Here is a 20650-nt window from a genome sequence, read left to right on the forward strand (position 1 = left end):
GGGGCTGTAAGTTTAGGGAACCTGAGGGAGCAGGGACAATGAAGAGGCCTAAAAACAAGGACGCTCTCCTCCTACCACTGCGAGCTTCTCAGGCGGTAGCAGAGAGCAATCAAGACGGCGGGCGGGCGTGCACGATGTAACCAGGGAACGGTTTGAGACTGTCCCCGCCTGGCAAATACAGGTGCCTACTACTCACATTTCACTTCGCAAGCCTCACCCAAGGAAACTGGCTCACACTCCCTCATGGCCGATGGCCAACCGCTCACCTCAGGTCCTTGAGCAAAGGGGACAGGTGAGTCAAAGAGGATGGGGAGGAGTGGTAAGTTCTGTGGCCAGTCTCTACTGACTGCCCTCCTCCTGGACGCGGGTGCTCAGCATCTTGTCAGCCTCTCAAACAAGAGTCAAGGATGCACACTGGGGTCTTTCTCCAGTGTGGAATGCGTCCATCCCAGTGGCTCTGGAGCCAGCACCTTTCCTTTCTCGGTTCTGGAAACTGGGTGCTCTGTTGTAAGCAAAGGGTCCCTGTCTGCCTTTTTAGAAGGGGTTGGCCTCTATTGTTAACTTCCCAGAATCAAGGGCTAATCGAAGGGCCCTTCGCCCCCAGCAGCACACACCCCTGGCGCCCTCTCTTTGGGAAAGCCTGACATTTCAAGGGGCCCCTGTTTGCGCCCCTGTCCCTAGAAGAAGTCAAAGCTGTCTTCTGGGAAAGCCTCAGTGGAGGTAGGTTGGTCAGGCACACACATACCCACCCACCCGGAGCTTTTCTAGGTGAGCTGACCGGGAAGGGAAATTTCACCGAGACCTTTTGCCCTGAACTCCACAGGAGTGACAGAGGCCATTCTCAGGCTCCCTCCCCAGGTAGCCAACGTCTCTCCCTCGAGTTTGCACCCAAAGCCTCCCCGGAAGCCAGTGTCCTCCTCTCTGGGAGACGCTTTCTAATCGGAAGGAGCGGGGAACCAAAGCCCACGCGCGCTCTGGTTTGCAAGTCTTTCTGGAAGGAGCAACGGAGTTGCACCCTGAGAGCGATGGCTGCTTTTGATTGGGGGACCCCGGCAGGAGTGAAAAGTGGGAGGGATGCTCCTCCAGGCGGGGCGGGCAGCTGTTGATCCCAACGCTCCCTGGATCGCCCCAGGGTGGTTTCGAAGGGGTTAAATGGATGAAGTCGAGGTGAACCTCTTTAAAAGACCACCGGCCCCGCAGGGGTCCGGGCTGTCGGGGGTGGGGGGGCCCTGCTTTGCGAGGCCCTGGGGAGGCAGCCGCGCGCGAGTCCTCGGCGGCCCCCCCCGACGCACGGTCCCCTCCCGGGAGCCGGGGCGCACGGGGCGCACGGGGCGCGCGGGCCAAGGACGGAGAGCCCGACGCCCCCGACCTCAGCGTCCATCCGTGCCCCGCCCCGGGCCTCCCCGGGGAAGCCCCCCAGGCCCCGGCCGGCCTGCGCCCCTCCTCACCCCTCCGTGCCCTCTGCGCGCCTCCCAGGCCGCCCGGTTCGCGGCCCCGGGATTAGCATATCTGTGAAGTCCCGCAAACAATGCCCGCTGTGCGGGGAGATGAAAGTCGGGCGCCGGGTGGCTGGGGGGCCGTTTGAAGTCCCCGAAAGGTGGGGCCGCGGGAATCCGCGGGGGCAGGTGGGAGGAGACAGGTGAGCAGCGCCGCGCCGCCTGCGCCTCCCTCCCCAGCGCCCAGGGCGCGGCCTCCCGGACCCCGCGCGCCAGCCCCGGCCAGACCCAAGGCCGTGCCCGGTCCCCCGCATCTCAGCCTCCGGCCCCCACCTGCAGCCCTCAGGCCCGGCCTCCGCCTGGCAACCCAGGGGCGGCCGGGTTCAGGCCCTGCAGAGGATCCCCCTTGCTCCCCACCCCGACCCCCACCCCGGGTTGGGTGCTCCCGGGGCGCCCGCGCCGGGCTTCCAGGACCATCCAGGACCCCCAGCAGTCACGCACCCCCCACTCCAAGCTGTGGAATAGCACTTCGGCTATTCCGAAGGGCAATGAGAACTGCCCGCGCCCTCGGATGCCTCGGCCGGGGGTCTGGAGCCGAGCCCAGGATGGGGGGCGGGGGCAGGTCAGCGTGTCCACGCCCGCAGCCCCCACACTCCCGGGCGGTGCAGGAACCCCAGACCCTGACCCCTAGATCTCACGAGGGCACAGCTCGCAGGCCCCCAAGCCGTGGCTCCCCCTGTCCCCCACCCCCAGCCCTGCACTGGGGTGGGGAGGGTTAGCGCAGGTGTTAAGGGTCAGGTTTCCGGGCCTTCAGGCCTGCGGGGAACATTTTCCAACTCCCCTAAGAAAATGCAAAAAAAAAAAAAAAAAGTCTCCTCCCCTTCGCGTTTCTGGTTTGCGGTTTTGTTTCTGCTACTTTGAGGGTGGGGGATAAAAAGCAAAACTTTCTCCATAAGAATGTCGCAGCACACACAGTCCCGCAAAGTGCTTCTTCTTCAGGGCGCTTTAGAAAAACCCCCTGTCCTGCTTTCTGCATGGTCAAGGAGGAGAATAATGAAACCAAAGACTTTCATTTTATAAACCACTTGATCTTTGCTTGGGAAACTCTATTAATTGAATGGGTTTGCCTTTTTTGCCAGTCCCCTTTATCATTATTTATGGGCTTTAAATTGTTTAAAGTTCCCTTGACGTTCAATTTACAAGTTTGGGGACTTTTTTTGTTCTGCCTTTTGTCCTGGAGAAAGACATCGTGTTGGAAGTGCTTTGAAAAGCCAAACAGGAGAGGTTGGCAATGAAAGGGAAGCGGGCGAGATCCCTTTTAATTCCGTTCTGTTAGTGAATGGCTCTTTTACATAATTGCAGGAGCTATTTCAAAGCCAGCCAAGGGCTGACTTCACTTAGAACCACATGGAGTCTATTTTGGGCTTTCAGATTAAAAAAAAAAAAAAAGGCTGAATAAAATAGTTAAAAAAGATGAGGCTTCAATGCTTTCTGCTACTTGCAAATTGGTGTGTCTGATGGGGAATTTTACACAAGCACCCCTTTGTAAGCGCGTCTTGGGCTTGGGAGGGAATGTTGTGGGTTTGCTGGGTGTGAATCCCAATTGCCCTTCCATAAATAAAACCCATCCCAAGCTATTTCCCAACGATTGCCAGGAGCAAGAGCTGCTGCAATGACCGAATGATCAGGCCACTCAAAGTCTCTATAAATAAAAACAACACGGTTGCCAGAGAAACCAGCCTGTCTCCTGGGACTGGGTGGCGGGCGGGAGCACCCAGCCCATTGGGTCTGCGGGTTCCTCTGCACCCATGGAGATCCGGGGCGCCCACGGCTGCCCCTTGTCCACAACCGCCCTCGACCTCCACCCTGGCGGCAGCAAGAAAACGCGCGGTTTGCAGGGCTTCCTCCTCCGGGCTGGACGCGGCAGGCCAACGCAAGTTTGCTCCATGAATATTCATTTACTTGTGCATTTAGCATTTTATACTCGGCCGCCATACACCTGCATGCAAACGTTGACTGGGACAGCCCCGAAGCGTGGAGACAACTTAATTACCATCACTTTTACTGACGTCTGAGGTTTTAAGTGGCTTAATGCGATCTTGACACCAGCTTGGCACCGGGCGAGGAAAAGTGCCCAAGGGGTGGGCCAACTTCATCCCCATGGGAGCCTTCCTAGGGGGAGAAAAAAAAAAGTTCCCAGAAGTTAACTAGAGTTTGGAGGATCCAGATGTGCCTGCAGTGGGGTCCTTCCTTTTTCCCACTCCGAGGGAGCTAGGGGTGGGGGACCTCCGAAGACAAAGTTGCAAAGATCTGTGCCGGGTGGAACCCCCCCACACAGCCTGGGCCGAGCTGAGTCACCCCAAGGGCTCTGCCGTTTGAGACAGTCCCGAGGTGAGCAGATAGGAATCCGGAGGCTGGATAAACCAGGTACCTGTCGCTCGCTACCCATCAATCTCCCCGAGGAGTCCAGGAAGAACTCTAAGGGCTTTTATTACCCGCAGTCCCCGCGCTCGGAACGCTTTGCAGGTAGCTGAGGTGCCCCGAATGAATCTTGTTAATCACGGCGAAACACAAGAATCCTTTTATGACGCGAACAGTCGTTTTCTGAGCAGTTAAGCATTAGATGAGAAAATATTACTGCGTTGCATCCGCGAAAAAGCACACTAGTAAATAAAATTCATATTGATGAGAATTCTCTGAACTCACTAATAAAAGAAGATTAGTATTATAACCCCCGCAGTCAATACTTTCCACAGCAATTTATGGATGCAAATAATATGCCATCAAATTATTTCAAGTGTAGCTATAATTCAACGGACCTAAATCTTCTTGCTGAACTTTAAATGTAGAACTATCACCAAAATAATCAAAGGAATCCCTGTCTCTCGGAGGGTAATCAGGCGACGGAAGTCCCTAGAACAATATTTTTATGGCGAAATAGCAAAGTGCATGGCAAAGCTGCCTAGGTAAAATGAGTAACAGCCTACACGGGCACGCCAGTGTCAAGCGCCGAAGAGACCCGGCTGTAGCAACGTAAATCAAGCAAGGAGTCGAACAATTTTTTTTTTTTTTTTTGCCCTTAGTATTGAAAAAACAAGGTAACCAGAGACTGTGTGCCTGTAACTATCTCATAATGAGAGGGAGTATTTATTATGCTCATAAAGAAATCAGCCTTTTGCCCCAGGCTTCGATTTTTTTTTTCTTCTTCTTCTCCCTCTCCCTCTCTCCTCTTCCTTTTCTTCTTTTTCTTCTTTTGTAGGAGTGCAGAAGGAGGGAGCGAGCTTAGAGACCCCACAGACACCTCCTGCCCGGCGGATGCCAGCACCGCCTAGGCCACCTCGGGGTCTGGGCGTGAAGGGAGTGCAGGCAGTGCAGTCAGCAGCGCCCTAATGAATTCCTTTCAAACCGCCTGCCGCCGGAGCCATCTATTACTGCGGCCTGGAGTGGGGAAGCGCGCTCGAGACGTCTTTGTCCGGGTGGGGAGGGGGGCGAGCGGGACCGGGGCGGCTGGCGGCGGGGCCTGCGAGTTTCCCCATCCCTCGGGGAGGAGGGGTGCGCCGGGGATGCACCCTCCTCGCTTCCCTCGGGGGGCCCTTTGGGTGGGCAGTGGGTTCCCGGCCAGACTGCGCGGCTGAAGACGTGGTCTGGAATTAAGACGTCCCCCCCACCCCGGGGGCCTTGGGGTTAGAGCCAGAGAAAGAAGAAGAAGAGCGAGAAAGAAGAGCTTCAAAGAAGAGGGTCGATAAATTCATAAAGATCGATTTATCTTTATCTCCCAATTAAATGTGCTTGTAAGTGATACATAACACACGTCCAACACGGGCCAACTCCCCAACCACTAGCTCCTCGGCGTGAGCTGATTTTTAATGACTGATACAACAATGCCCTGCTCTCCTCTCCCCCCCCCCCCACCCCCCAGCCAGGTGCTCGGCGGCCGCTCCGGGAGAACGTCTAGACCCGGGGAGTTGGAGCCGAGGCCCTGGAGGCGCGTGGAGGCCCCGCGCGCGCTGCCGCGCACTGCACCGGCTGCCCTCGCCACGAATGATTCCTTCCTTCCTTCCTTCCTTCCTTTTCTTTTTTTTAAGGAGAATCCTAGAACTGGAAGTTTCTCTTTTTTTGTCATTGAGAAGGGGTGATGAGCATCCTCCCTCCTCCCCCCCACCCTCTCCAGGTCCCACTCCCTCCCCGGCCAGTTCCCAGACTCCCAAATTCTCACGTTTTACCATTGTCTGGAGGGACCCGGCTCCATCCTCAGCAGGCAAAGGGGGAACCGCGCGCCCTCGAATCCTCGCGCAGGGAACCGGGCAGCGGCGCCGGGGTGAGCGCTCCGCTCCCTCCGTTCTCAACGTGCCTAATTAGCGCCTATTTACAAAACGCAGCTTTTATTTGAGCAAACATCATAAAGCTTTCATCAGGATAATCTCAACGTTAGACAATCCGGAGGCACCGCGACTCCCCCCTTCCTCCCCGAGGATGGAGCCAGATAAAGGACTCGCTCTATTATCATAATTATCGTGGCTTGTTATTTTGGTGCGCGCGGGCAAAGTGGGTAAATAGGTGCGGTGATTGCGAACGTCGGTGGAAAGCGAGAAGGGGAGCGCTCGCGGGAGGGCCCGGGTCGGGATGCGCGAGCCAGCGCACCCCCCGCCCCCGCCCCCGCCCCCGCCCCCAGGGCTGCGACCTGCCAGCTCCCGACCAGCGCCCCGGGGGCGGATGCGAAGGGGCAGGACCTTGTTCCCAACTCCGGGAACCTCTGCTGGGCCGCGGGCGCAGCAGCAGCAGCAGCAGCAGCAGCAGCAGCAGCACCCAGCTGGGTTGGTTCCAAGGCGCTTAGCGGGGGGGGGTGGGAAAGCAAGCGCCCTGGGCCCGGTCGCGGCGGGTCGTAACCCCGGAAGCTGCCCTCCACCAGCCTGGCTGCAGCGTCGGAGCCGAAAGCCCCTTTCAAGTTTGCGCGGCGCGGGCCCGGCGCGCAGGCTCCGACTCCCGGGCCCGCGCGCTCCGCCGGTGGCGCCCGCAGCCGGCTCCGGGCCGGCCCCGGCGGCGGGAGGGGGCGGAGCCTCGTTCCGCCCCGCCCCCTCCCGGCGCAGCCAATCGGCGGCGGCGCCCGGCCCCACGTGAGCCGAGCCGGGCGGGCAGCAGGCAAAATGTGAATGAGAAAGAGGAGCGCGATTTAAAGGTGCTGGCGGCGCCCGCCGAGGACAAGTGCGCCGGCTTCGCGCGCTCCCCAGCGGCCCGCGGGAGGCGACGGACGGCGGGCGCGACCGACGGACGCACGGACGGCTGCGAGCCGGGGCCGAGGGTGGCACACGCGGCGCGCGCGCGGGCTCCGGCGGGGCGAAGCGGCGGGCCCGGCGCGCCCGCGGGGCCCGGGGGGCGCTCTCCGCTCCGGGGCGCACGGCCGCACCCCGCGCTCCGCCGCTCGCGCCCCCGCCGGGCATGCACGCGGCCCAGGGCTGAGGGTCGGCGGCGCCTGCGTTCCGCGTCCCGCCCGGGCCCTGCCCGGCGCGCCCGGCTGTGCTCCCGGCGCCCGGCGGGCTTCCTGGCGGCGGCGCGGCGCGGGGACTCGTCGCCCCTCGCTGGCCTCTCCCGAGCGCGTCTATGAGCGCAGCGTTCCCGCCGTCGCTGATGATGATGCAGCGCCCGCTGGGGAGTAGCACCGCCTTCAGCATAGACTCGCTGATCGGCAGCCCGCCGCAGCCCAGCCCCGGCCACTTCGTCTACACCGGCTACCCCATGTTCATGCCCTACCGGCCGGTGGTGCTGCCGCCGCCGCCGCCGCCGCCGCCCGCCCTGCCCCAGGCCGCGCTGCAGCCCGCGCTGCCGCCCGCGCACCCCCACCACCAGATCCCCAGCCTGCCCACCGGCTTCTGCTCCAGCCTGGCGCAGGGCATGGCGCTCACCTCCACGCTCATGGCCACGCTGCCGGGAGGCTTCTCCGCGTCTCCCCAGCACCAGGAGGCGGCGGCCGCCCGCAAGTTCGCGCCGCAGCCGCTGCCGGGCGGCGGCAACTTCGACAAGGCGGAGGCGCTGCAGGCCGACGCGGAGGACGGCAAAGGCTTCCTGGCCAAGGAGGGCTCGCTGCTCGCCTTCTCCGCGGCCGAGGCGGTGCAGGCGTCGCTCGGTGAGTCGGCGGCGCGCGCGACCCGGGCGCGGGGCCGGGAGGGGGCGGGGGCGAGCCAGCTCCGGGCTCCCGCTGGGGCCGAGCCCCCGCGCGACCCCGGCCGGGCCTCCCCCTCCCCCACGGAGCAGCCGGGAGGACGCGGCCGAGCTGCACCGCGAGGCCTCCGGGGGGCATTTAGAGCCGAGCAACAAGCTGGGAGGGGGGGGCTGGGGGTGCATTTCGCTCCCGGGACCAGCTGTCTGGAGGCGACTTTGGATGCGTCTGTCCCCGTCCCCCCGCCCCCCGCCGCCTCCCGCCTCCCGCCTCCCGCCTCCCGCGCGCCGTGACCTGGGGTCCGGGATAGGTTGCAGCCTTTAGGGGTAGCGGACTGGGCTGCGCGTCCCAGCGGTGCGTGTGCTTGGGGGCGCCCAGACCTGTTAAACCCCGTCCCTGGGCTTGCTGCTTGCCCCGGAGAAGCGGATTCCGGGAGGCTGTGCGTCTGCGGGTGTGTTGGGGTTCCTGGTGGGAACTTCTCCTAGGGCTGCAAAACTTCCCTTTGGCCAACATTATCTGTCTGCCCCCAAAAAAAGGAAAAAAAAGACACGGTCTGGGATCTGTATGTCCCCTGTGCCCCCACTTTGGCTGCGGTGTCATTGAGGTTCAGTAAATTTTCACCGTGGAGGGGGGGGGCAAGATGGATCATGAATTTCCCTGTCCGTCCTCACCCAGCCCCCACCCCGGGGACAAAGAGGAAGCTCTCCTGGGCCTCACGCCTCCTGTTCCTTCGGCCTTAGGCTGCCGGAGGCTGGGAGGATGCAGACGTGGCCTGGCGGCCCCTTGAGTGATGGTTCTGGGCAAAGGGCCGCCGTCTGTACTGTCTCCTCTCCTCCTTTGAGCTTTCTCACGCCCCCCCCCCCTTCTCTGCCCCTCAAAGGCCAGGAAATCACAATGTGTTAATGTCATAGAAAGACAATCCGCTAAGGGGGGAAAGGCCCAAGTGACGGTGGGAAGGGGAGAGGAAGGCGAGTGTGCGAAATGTAATAAAACGCCGTTTGGTTTTGCTTTCAGTAGGGGCTGTCAGAGGGCAAGGGAAAGACGAGTCAAAGGTGGAAGATGACCCGAAGGGCAAGGAGGAGAGCTTCTCGCTGGAGAGTGATCTGGACTACAGCTCGGATGACAATCTGACCGGCCAGGCGGCGCACAAGGAGGAAGACCCGGGCCACGCGCTGGAGGAGACCCCGCCGAGCGGCAGTGCCGCGGGCAGCACCACGTCCACGGGCAAGAACCGGAGGCGGCGGACTGCCTTCACCAGTGAGCAGCTGCTCGAGCTGGAGAAGGAGTTCCACTGCAAAAAGTACCTCTCGCTGACCGAGCGCTCGCAGATCGCCCACGCCCTCAAACTCAGCGAGGTGCAAGTGAAAATTTGGTTCCAGAACCGCCGGGCCAAGTGGAAACGAGTCAAGGCTGGCAATGCCAATTCCAAGACAGGGGAGCCCTCCAGGAACCCCAAGATCGTCGTCCCCATCCCCGTCCACGTCAGCAGGTTCGCTATCAGAAGTCAGCATCAGCAGCTGGAGCAGGCCCGACCCTGAGGGCCCAGGGAGAGCCAGGGCCTGGGCCACCGTGGAGAAGCCACAGCTCTGGAGGGAACCGCGGTGGCCTCTGCTGTGTTTGAAGCAAAACTCAAAGTCACCCCCCCCCCAACTTTGGACATCCCAAGCACATTGAGAGTATATTCATTAAAAAGGCTTAAAAAGACTGCTTTTGAAGGGGCTACAGCTACACCCGAAGACACACTAAATATTTATTATACTATCCTACTTTGTACATAGATATCTATATAAACTGGATCTCAGCTGCAGTATTTTGAAAGTTATAGGACCAAACAACCCAATAATATTCTCCACTCACATTCCAGAAGAAAACAAAACCTCTGCTGTAATCCGCCACGCATAGCAGCCACCTTTCCATACTTTTCCAAAGGTAAACATGACACTCAAGAACAAACCATAGGGGTTTACGCTCATTTTTGTTTCTATCTTGGTGGGGTGTTTTTTTGTTTTTTTGTTTTTTTAGTTGACTGAAAAGCAGATGTTTTTGGGCAGCCTGGAAATTTGCTTTGCTTTGGTTTTGCCTGGCTTTCTTTCCTGGGGTTGCACATCCTATCTGAGCCATGTTTGAAGCACGTCTCCGTTGTGTTTTAATTTATTTCAATGTAGCTTATTTTCTTATAAGTTATGACATTTAAACAATCGCAGTCTTGTGAATAATAAAAAGGAAAGAGAGAGAGAAGGAAAAAAAAAAAAAAAGGCCAGTCTCTGGGTGTCATAAGTGTGTCCAGATTCGACTGCTTCGAGGGCACTGCGAGAGGGTGGCCAGGCAGCTGGTCTGGGGCCAGGACTGGATGAAAGTCCCCTGTCCTGGTCTCTGCAGGCTGGCTGGACATGAGCCACCCTGCACCTTACCAGGTTTTTAATTGGAGAGCAAGAGCTCTAGTTGGGTTATAAATTTAGGGGCGCCTCGTTTTCATCTTAGAAAGCTGACATCTCCCCTATTGCACGGGTCTGATCAATACCTAGGAGGCTGGCGAACTTGGGCCAGACGAGGAGGCGGGCGCCCGCAGGAGGGAAAGCGAGTGCGGGTATTGGTGGCGTCTCACAAACTCCTGATGCTCTAAATGGACCACAAGCCAGGGAGGAAACGCGTTTCCTTCCAAACATCCCCGGTCCGAAAAGGAGCGGTGCTCGCTCCCCGAGCTGGGCCGAGCGCCCCTAAGTCAGGCTCCGGGCGTTACCCTGCGGCGGGGGCTGAACCCTCTCCGGGCGGGGTCGGAGGGGCGGGACCCGGCCGCCGCCCCACCCCAAGGGCTCTGGGGCCCTCGGCGGCACAAAGGGGGTCGGGGAGAGGGATGCAGGCCGGGCCGCCGGGGCGCCTGAGAGCGGGGCAGCTCCGCGGGGCAGCCCTGGGGCGCGGGAAGCGCGCGCCCCGGCCCCTGCCCCACTCGCGGCCCCGCGCGCCCGCTGCGTTCCCGACCCCGACGCGCGCGGCCCGGCCCGCTGAAGGCTGTGGTGGACCGGCCCGGGGCTCGGGGGTGCTCCGGGGCCCGCAGCGGGCGTGCACCTGCAGCCCGAGGGCGGAGAGGAGCGGGGCGCTCCCGGGCCGCGGCTCCGGCGAGGGGCGCAGGTTCCGGGCAGCGGCGCGCGGCGCCCCCCACGGCGCGCAGCCCCACTAGGGGACCCCGCTTACAGCCCGCCCCCTCCCCGCGGCGAGGGCCTTGGGGCCCAGGCCTGCGCCCGCACTTCAGGCGCAAGCGAGGGGCCCTCTCCGCCGAGCCACCGTTGCGCGCCGCCTTCCCGAGCTTTCCAGCGGCCCGACGCGGCCCAGCCTCGGCTGCGAGCACAATAAAACAGTGGCCGGTCCTCCGGGGGCCTCGGGGAGCCTGGGGGCTCCGTGCAGTGCCTCACGCGGAGCCCGGGGCCTGGGGGGGACCCGGCCTGGCGCCCGGGCTGCAGGGAGGGCCGCCACCCCGACCCCGCCAGGGGCCCGCGGGGGCGCGCGCCCGGATGGCCCGTTGGCGGCACCTGCTCCAGGCCGGTTGCCCCCGCCAGGTCCCACACCCCCACCCACACCCCCACCCACACCTGAGCCCGCAGCCCCGGCGCAGGATGCATCCGCACCCCCCCTCTGGGGAACAGCGGGGTCCCAGCCCCAGGAGCCGCGGCCTCCGGGCGGGGGGGCGCCCCTACTCGGCCCTCCAGCCTGCACGCAGAACCCCGGGTGTTGAGAGCGGGGTCCCCGCTGCAGATTCTGGAGGGCGCCCACTTCCCAGAGACCCTGACTCCATAACAGGTGTAACTCGTACCCGTGGTCTCCAAAAGCCCACGGTAGGGATGGAAGGCCCAGAGCGGCCCACAGCCCTGGCTGCACCAAGGGGAAAGGGGAAAGTGACTCCCCCTAGAAGCAGGGGGGGGGCACCTTCAGGGACCCCCTCCCCGGGGAGGGTGGGGGGCACCCAAGCTGCGCAGCCCTCCCTGGCTGTGAGGTCCGGGCCCTCTGGATGCAGGAGGACATCCTCGCCCCTGGGCTCCCCCAGCCTTGCTGGTGGCGCCACCGCCAGCCCCTCTGCCCTCCCGGGAAGCTGCCCCCCTCCTCCCCAACCCCTGAATGCCAGGGCGCCCCGAGAGCGGGGTGCGGAGGCCGAGGCCCGAGAGACAGGCCAGGGGAGGAAGATAAACAAGCGGCGCTTGATGGCCGCTGTCATCATGGCCGTCATCATGGCTTTCATTTGGCTGCCTAATGAGTCACATCACAGGCAGAGAGAAAAATTGTCAATCGCCCGGGCCCTAATGAATTTTTTTGCAAATTGTAATCAAGCCAGGCCGTCTCAGCTGGCTGATTAATGAGACCCACGAGGCTCGGCCAGCACCTCAGCTTTTTATTCCATCCCGTCCTCCCTGCACTAAATTAACAGCAACTTGTCTGAGCTTCAAATTAACTCCCAATGATTAATTCTGATGGGGGGGCCTGAAGAATAGCTTGTTCTAATAGGCTCTGGCCTGAGATGCTGTTGGAAATTAATACACTTCCCCTTTGGCTGCCGGCTTTAATCCAAGGTTGGGTTTTGACATCACTATATTTGTTGTTACAATAAATTCCACTTACATCTGCAGATCAAATAATTACGCTTGGGAGCTCCCGGCCCTGCGCCCCCCAGCCACCCGCTAGAGCCCCCCGGGGCTGCTGGCACCCCTCGACCACCAAACGTGGGCAGGGGTATGTAACCTGGGGGGTGAAGGAACAGCCAGGCTACCCCGGACCATCTACCCTAGGTCCCCCAGGGAGTTGAGTGACCTCCCCCCCTACACACACACACCCTTTGGAGAACCAAGGGTACCCTGAAACGTCTACACAGTCCTTGAGCAGAGCCCTCTTGAGATTGGTCTTGGGCCCCAAGCAACCTCTCCCACCCTCCCTGCAGGAGCTGGGGGTATCCTTGGGGTGTCCTGGGCCACCAGAGCTCGGATCTTCCCCAACCCCAGTCCACAGGGGGAATTTCTGGGATTTAGCACATGCTTCTACAACCAGCTTTTGCTCCCTACTCCTCAGCCCCCTGAGTGGTTCTTCCACAGGACCTGTTTCAGCTGAAGAGAGTGGACTGGGGTGGGGTGGGAGCCCCCCGGGACTGGTGTGCCTCCCGAGATCGCCCCGAGTGTATGGCTGGCTGAGCACCAGCAGTTCCCACTAGGCCTGTAGCTGGCCTGAGCACCTGCATTCCAAGACGCGGTTTCTCTTCGGGGTCAAAGCCCGCTTAGCCTCGCGTCTGTTTGTTCGAGCTTAATTGGCTTAATCATTTCAGCTGTGTCTGGCAAGCCCAGCACAGGGCCTCTGGGGCTGCTCCCTCTGCCCTGGGGCCTGTCCCAAGCGGAGTCTCTTGCTATCCCCCCTTGGCAAGGGCTTCTGGATACGCCGGAAGCCAGGAGGGTCACTTGGTGGACCTCAGGATCTGGTCACCACCTTCCTTGATCCTGGGCCTTCCCAGATCCTATCTGTCCCCGCCCCCCTGCCCCCAGAAAGCTGGAGGTGGCTTCCGGCAGCCCCGCAGTAGAGTCCACCTCAACTGGCTCTCCTCCTCCGGATTGTGGGATACTGTGGTGACAATGCAGCCGAGTGGCCTGCCCACGCGCAGCCATGGCCTCCCTGGGAGGGAGGCTCCTGTACGCCTGCCTCTGCTTCTGTCCCCAGAGACCTCGGGCCTCTGCTCAAGCACACGGTCTGAGCAGGCCGCCTGCCTGGACCCTCTGCAGTGCCAGCGAAGCTTCCTGCAAGGCCCAGGCTGTCAGGGCTTCTTTCTCCGGCAGCTCAAGGCTCCGGCCGGGGCTCTCGGGTAGTGAGGCTCTGGGGGTCTAGGGGAAGCTGCAGTCTGGGGTCTACTGGGAGCAGCCCCAGGCAAAGGGAGGAGGCATTAATCTTCATTTTGGGCCCTTATGGTGTAAACAGGAGAAATATGATCCTGGTAACCTAACGTGAATGCAAATCACACCGTCAGAGTAATAAAGCACCTGAAAGCCCGACACACAAAAGCAACACCATATGTATGAAGACAACCTGCATAAATTATAAATTACATCATAAAAATTGATTGCCTATTTGAATAGTTCCGAAGTGAGACACCTAAGCTGACTTCCGCCCTCCGTGGCTTTGGGGAAAGGTCAGGGAGCGCATTCCCCCGAGTGGCCACGGACAGGGTGACGGCCTAGGGTCTCCCGGCAGCGCAGCGCCTCGGACCAGCCTGGTGGCACCGGGGGCGGGGAGCGCACTGCCAGCTCTGAGCCACAAGGAGGGGACAGGCCCGCAAGCACGGGCCCTGCGAGGCCCGGGCCGCTGGGATGAGAGGCGCCCCTGGGGCTGCTGCGAATCAGGGCCAGTCGGGGTCCTGGAACCCCCCCTCCCGCCGCCCCTCCTGACCCCCAGGCCAGAGAGGTTGCCCCTAAATCCCAGCCCCGGCGGCCGGTGCGTGCTGCTGCTGCCCTGAAGCCGCTGTGATTCCAGCTCGGACCCAGATGTCCCGACGGGCGCCTCCGCCCCAGGAGGGATCTCTGTGGCCGGCGGGTGTGGGAGTGTGCACACGGGCGGGGTGTGGGCGCGGGGAGTTGTGCGAGTCCCTGCCCGTCTACACCTGCCTGGCCAAGAGGCCCAGCCCCCTGGAGGAACCAAAAACGCTGTCCGGGTGCCTACCGAGTGGAGCGCCCACCGTGCCCTCGGGTCTGCACCTCCGGGCTCTTCTGACTCGAGGACCGAATCCACCGCTCGCCACCCCTTGGAGGGGCCTGCGCCCCTGGGGTCCCCCCTGCTTCTTTCCCACTGCATGGAGGCCCGGAGTCTGGCCTCTGGCCCCCACACCCCGCCCCGACCTCCGTGTCCCCCCACCGCGCTGGGCCTCTGCGATCTCCCCCCCACCCCGACCACCCGCTTTCTCAGCTCCGGATGACCCCCTCGCTGTCCACCACCCGCCCCACCCATCTGGCCTTTGAGCTACCCCGAGCGCGGACTCTGGGCACCACCTTCCCAGCCCCGCAGGCCGCACCTACACCCCCACCACCCCCACCTGCACCCCTTCCCACCGACCCCAAAGCTGGAGCTGTGCGGGGTCAGGGAGGGAGACCCCAGGCCGGGGCCGCGAGGGGAGCCCGTTCTGCCCGAGTCTTCGTGAGCCCCATGGACCTCAAAGGAGACAGGAGCCTGTGGGGTCGCACCCCCTCCCGGCAGCTCGGAGCCCCACGGAGGCAGGGAGGCCATCGGTGGGCGCCACCACCCATCCCACGACTCTCCATCTCCACCCTGGGCGACCTTGCTGGGGTAACTCTCCAGGGGCCTGTGCCCAATACTGGGGGCCCTGACCCATGGCGCGCCCAAGGCTAGAGAGAGCGGCCTAGGGTCCCCGCTAAAGCCTGCGACAGGGCCCAGCCTCAGGGGCCCAGGTCCCGCTGGGCGCCCACCCTCCCTCCTCCACCCGCCTCCACCTCCTGATTTCCCGCCACTGGATCCCTCGGGGGCCTTTGTCGTGCTGGTCTGTCTCTGGTGTGGCCGCGCATCGCCTTAAAGGGCCCGGCCCCCCAGCTCGGTCTCCGAGGCCACCGGAATGACAAAGGCTGAAATGGGATTACACCAATCTGATCCCATTAAGCCTCCCTCCCCTGCCTCTCCCCCACCAAGCCAGGCCTGGGCTCCGGTGGACTCAGATCCCCTGCCCGGTCCCTCACCCCCGGCCCCCAGCCCGACTTGTGCCCTAGCACCTGCAGTGGCCACCCTGCAGCGAGCTGAGCGCCTTGGGGGTTTGGAAGTGGCTGCTTGACCCCAGGGTGGGAGCGCGGCCCTGGCTCTGAATGACAAAAGGCGAGCCTGCCCCAGCGCGGAGGGTAACCCTTGGTGTGGGGGGTGGGGGCGACCGCACCAGGCCTTGGACAGGCCTCCCTGCAGGCAGGCAGGATCCATGCAGCCCAGGCTGTCTGTAACCAAGCTGGGTGATTCAGCCTCGAAGCTTCCAGGGCAGCGGTCCCACTGTGCCAGCCAGGTAGCTGGGGCCTAGGGTGCGAGTAGAATCAGCGATGACGCGGCCCTGTACTCAGCGCTTTCCCTGCCCACTCCTATCTCACAGTCGCTGGGGAGGCAGGGGTGAGGGCCCCTGTCTGCAGAGGTAGTAGCTGGACCACTAGGAGAAAGGGGGCCTCCAGCAGGACAAGGCTTGCTGTGGGGTCTGTTCTCTCCCAAACCTGATCTCTGTCTCTCCACAAGACTTGGGTGCTGAGGACAAGACCACTGGCCCCCTCCCCCGGTCAGGGGCCTGTTGGGGATGGGGTGGGAGGTGAAGGGCGGCAGAGGGAAGGGCTTCCAGGCAGCCCTCTTGCTGGTGGTTATGGGATGGTGGGGTGGGGGCTGGGGGTGCTTTGGTCCTGTTTCTAGTTTCCCTTTTTCTTAACAGAATCCAGCATCTTTATTTGGATTTGGCCAGATGCTGCGGGAGAAGGAGCCCAGAGTAGTGCAAAGGGCACAGCAAGGGGGCGGGGTGCAGATCCTAGTAGAGACTCCCCTCGGCTAAACTGGACCAAGCCAGTTCACCCATCTGAACCTTTGTTTGTTTCTTCATCTGATGACCCAGCCCAAGGGTCGAACCTTCCAGAAGTCTTGGTCTCCGAGATGTCTTGGTCTCCGGGGAGGTTAATGATGTAACACAGAGGAAGTGAATGGTAACATCAGGCCACGGTAGCAGCCCAGCTCCAAACTCAGGCCGCCTGGGCGCCCATCCTTGGGCAGTTAACTCTCCGACCTCAGTAGGGAGCCTCCTCTGTGCACTCCTGAGGACCCTCTCAACCTGTGCGGTGAGACCATAGCCCCAAGGCCGAGAGCCCCTGGGTGTGGCCGTGCCGTACAGGAGAGCCCTGCTCTGGCTCATTCTGAGTCTTCCGCATGATGCCGGCAGGGGAGGTCTCGGTGGATGTGTAAATCATGACTAATGACGTGAAGTCTCATTTCAGAAAGGCCTTCATCATTCCTAATATTTGCAGTGACTCCTTTGCACAGACACCCATCTCCCTCCAGAGGTGGGATTCTTTAGGAAGCTGGTAGGAGCCTGAGCATTGAAAAACTAAGAACGTAAATGCTGTGGGGTCACCATCCTCAGTCAGAGAAGCTCCAAGTTGTGAACCCTCTGGCTAGACTCATCACTTGGGGCTCCGTGCCAGCCGGAGAGCCGACCTTCATGGGGTCATCGGGAACACAGCGAAGCAGTCATTTCACAGGTATGTATGTGATTTTTTACTTTTAGGCTTTAGAGTATTGATCATCTTTTAAATGTTTATCAATAGTTTTGAAGTGGAGTCCCGTTTTCCATGACCATGGCTGGACTTTTCTCGCCAATAATGTTCATATTTCAGCATTTTGAAAGCCATAAATTGCCAGAAAAGAATGATAATCGCCCATCTTTAAATGAGAAATTGTTAATTTGGGATTTATAAAGGACTTTCCTTAATGAATAATAGTGAAGACAGATTTGTCTTCCTGCCTCATTTTGCAAAGTCACATTTGTAAAGTCAGGAGATTTCCATTCTTCCCCCTAATTACTCTCTCCCTCCAGGAGGCAGGTCTGCAGCAGAGTAGAGGCCGCCCTGCCCCGGGGATGAGGCCAGTGGACTCCAGCGGTGCCCTGGGTTCTTGAGAGCACCTCTGGAGGCCGCCCTCTGCCTCCCCCAGCACCACCTGTATGCAGAGCACCTCCATCCGGAATGTCTGGCATCGGTGGCTCAACAGTCTTTGCGGTGGTGTGGCACTGTCCCACGAATGCCAGAGGCGCCACCCAGTCATGTGACAGCCAAAAGTGCCCGCAAGGAGAGGGGAACTGTCCCCAGCTGAGACCTCTGTTGGCACTGTGCTAGGCATGGGGGACCCGACAGGAGTCTGGGTGCTGTCCACACCGTGGGCCCTCGGCGCCAAGGATAAGACAGCTGCTTCCAAGCTAATGGCAAGGCCCTCATCCCCAGCCAGCAGACCGCCGTGGGGTGAGCAGAGGCCTTGAGCCTGGCGGAGGCCGTGGGATGAGCAGGCCTTCGCCAGCACCTCTCCCAGCTCCCCAAGCAATGAGTCTGTGGAGGAGCAGCTCCAGCCCCCGCCTTGAATCCACACAGCAGGGCTTGCGTCCAAGACTGTCCCAGACTGGCTGCCTAGAGCTCCGTGCCCTCTGGGGTCACCCCGGTTCCTCCACTAAGACGCCACCTTGGCTCCAGTGTTCCTGCTCCACAGAAGTCGCATCCGCTTCAGAAGCTAGAGGAGCCACGTCACCCTTTTGAGCTGAGCAGCTGGGCTGGCTCCTGGGGAATCACAGCTCTCGAGCCACCTGGGTTTAGAGCCCACAAGGAACCCACCCTGAGGGCAGCATCTCTCTTCAGAGACAACTCCTGCTCTGCAAATGTTGAGACACCCTTGGTTCAGTGTCCCACTTCCTTGGACTCAGGACAACAGTGCACTCGGGGTGTCTTGGGGACATGAGGGCCCTCATGGTGGTTGTCCCCGTGCAGCCCTGAGCTCGTGGGGGTGTGCTGGCCTCGCTCCCCACCTGGTCATGTGGGCCTTTGGGAAGCTTTCTCAAAATGAGTCGATACTAATACTAATAACGCTAATGGTCCTTCCACCCCACATTACCCTGCTCCGGCCACCCAACAGCCACATAAATGGAGGGGGGGTCCAGCCTCATTTGGAGACATTTAGCCAAGTCCTTGGTGAGGTCAGAGCCCACAGATTCCAAGCAATTCAGCACATTAAGCCTGTAGCCGGCCAACATCCCCACACTTGCACTGCTTCAGCTGGAGGAATTTGGTGATGCTTTCAGGGAACTTTATCATTGGCATGATTTCTTCTTGGCACAGTTGCCTTGGTCTTGGAATACTGATTTGGTAAGATGAGCCCCTGTGCCCCCCAGGCTTCAGGTCAAATCTCCCTGTCTCTTCCTCCAGGTGGGAGACATACCTGATGTGGAAACATCGGAGGAGACTGGAGTCAGCTGGACACCAGCCAGTGGCTGGTGAGAAGACAGGGATCAAAGCTGCCAGTGCTCCCCAAATGAATTGATTACCTCCATGCGCTCCCAACCAGCATTCCAGAAGATTCATCTGAAAGTGAGCAAAGATTCCAGGGTACATCTGAAAAAAACCAAAGCGATGAATGTGGCTGGGGATTTTTTAAGGAGAAGCATAATGAGGAGAGGCACTTGCTGTAATAAAAGCAAACAACTGACGTCCGTGGGAGATGCGCCCTCTTCTGAGCACTTGACATTCATTAATTAATTGAATCCTCGCAACAATCCTACGAGGTAGGTATTATGTTTAACTGTATGAAATGGCTGGTAGTTGCTAGCATTTTGGACCTATAAAGTGGCAATTTTGTATTATTGTCACCCACATTTTACAGATGGCAAAATGTGGTGACACAGAGAGGTTAAGTACGGTCCCAAGTTCATCCAGATACCCTGGCTGCAGGGTTGGTGCTCATGAGGTTACATTATATAATTGACACCTTCAGAAATAGAATCTAGAATACATGAAGATTTAATCTATGATAAAGAAAGCTCCACAAACCTGTGGGCAAAGAAGAATTATTGCATATACGGTATTTGCTAAAACTGGCTAATTGGGGAAGAAGATCTTCACCTCCCACCTTACCATGGATCAATTACAGATGGATTACAGAATTCAGTGTATAAAAGGAAACCTTCAAAACCTAGGAAAGAGGATTAGCTAAATAATTATCTGCTGAGTGGTGAGGACACAAGGAAAGAATAGCAAAGCTGTCTATATAAAAAACGGAAGCTCCTGTTCATTAAAAAGATCATAAAACAATTAAAAATACCAGGAACACTGGGAAAAATACTTGTCAGAAACATGACAAAGGGGGTTAATATGTTTCCACATCAATGACTAGAATAAAAGGGAAAGGAAGTTGGGAAAGGGCATGGATGGGCATTTCATGGAAGGTGAAAAGCAAACTCATTGATCCCACACATATTTATGGGGTCGCATTATTTGTCAGACACTGTTCTGGTCTTTTTGGGATGTAGCTGGCATTCTAGGGGGTGAGAGCGACATTAAACAAATCAATAAATGGATGTCATATAATACCAGGTGTTATGCAGGTGATAGGAAGGAAAACAAAGCTAGGTAAAGAGGTAGAGGGTGGGAGGTACTTAGATAAGGAGGTCAGGGTCAACCCTGTTGATAAGGTGACAGTGGGTAGCTCCCTGAAAGGAGGGAGCAAGAAATGCACAGATCTGGGGGAAGAACATTCTAGGCAGAAGGATCAGCAATGAGACTACTGTGCCTGGATCAAACTGGCAAGGAGGAGAAGGAGAGTGGTGGCTGAGACAATGGGGTTGTAGCCAGACATCTGATGATGGAAGGCTTCGGAGGCTCTGGAAGTAGTTAGGATTTTATTTCAAGTGATACAGGAAACCATTGGAGGGTTGAGAGCAGAGGAATGCATACTTTTTTCTTTAATTGCTAATAAACATATACAATGGATCAAATTCAAAGAGATATAAATTAAGACCAAAATGAAGTAACACTTTAATCTTTAACCAAGTTTTTAATATAAAAGTAATATAAGAATTTATAATAGGGAAAGTTTGTAAGACCAGACACTGATACAGTACAGTAAGGTGGCATCATTCATGGCAAGAGGAAGCACATCCATTCGATAAATAATGATTGAGCAGTCACCCTAGGCCAGACAGTCTTTAAGGAGTTAGAGAGATGGCTATAAACAAGAGAGACAAGAGATCCAGGTTCAGAGATAGGGCACATTTTTTTTCTCTCAGTCTATTTTAAATCTGTTAAGCAACAAACTTTACTATCAAAAAATGAATAAGAAAACCACTGTTACTACTTTTAGTCAGCATTGTAACTAGAGGTTGTAACCAAAGCAGTAAGATAAGAAAAATGAAAAGGTGTAAGGATGAAGAGGGGGGAAATGAAAGCATACATTTAAAAAACAATAAATATATAAGATAAGGGGCTCCTGAGTCGCTCAGTTGATTGAGTGTCTGCCTTCAGCTCAGATCATGATCTCAGGG

The 20650-nt window shown here is 58.9% G+C and overlaps 1 protein-coding gene across 2 annotated transcripts; it reads left to right on the forward strand.

The window, feature by feature from the left end:
* Nucleotides 1-6905: 6905 nt before the first annotated feature.
* GBX2 (gastrulation brain homeobox 2) lies at nt 6906-9845 on the forward strand. 2 transcript variants are annotated; one of them, XM_026006159.2, is made up of 2 exons: nt 6906-7557; nt 8605-9845. In XM_026006159.2, exons 1-2 carry the CDS (start codon nt 7035-7037, stop codon nt 9126-9128), a joined length of 1047 nt encoding a protein of 348 aa, XP_025861944.2. In that variant the 5' UTR covers nt 6906-7034; the 3' UTR covers nt 9129-9845. The 2 variants fall into 2 exon arrangements, with proteins under 2 accessions (XP_025861944.2, XP_072575194.1); XM_072719093.1 differs by having other exon boundaries at nt 8608-9828.
* Nucleotides 9846-20650: the final 10805 nt, after the last annotated feature.

This window comes from Vulpes vulpes, chromosome 9 (genome assembly GCF_048418805.1).
Source record: "Vulpes vulpes isolate BD-2025 chromosome 9, VulVul3, whole genome shotgun sequence".
Lineage (NCBI taxonomy): Eukaryota > Metazoa > Chordata > Mammalia > Carnivora > Canidae > Vulpes > Vulpes vulpes.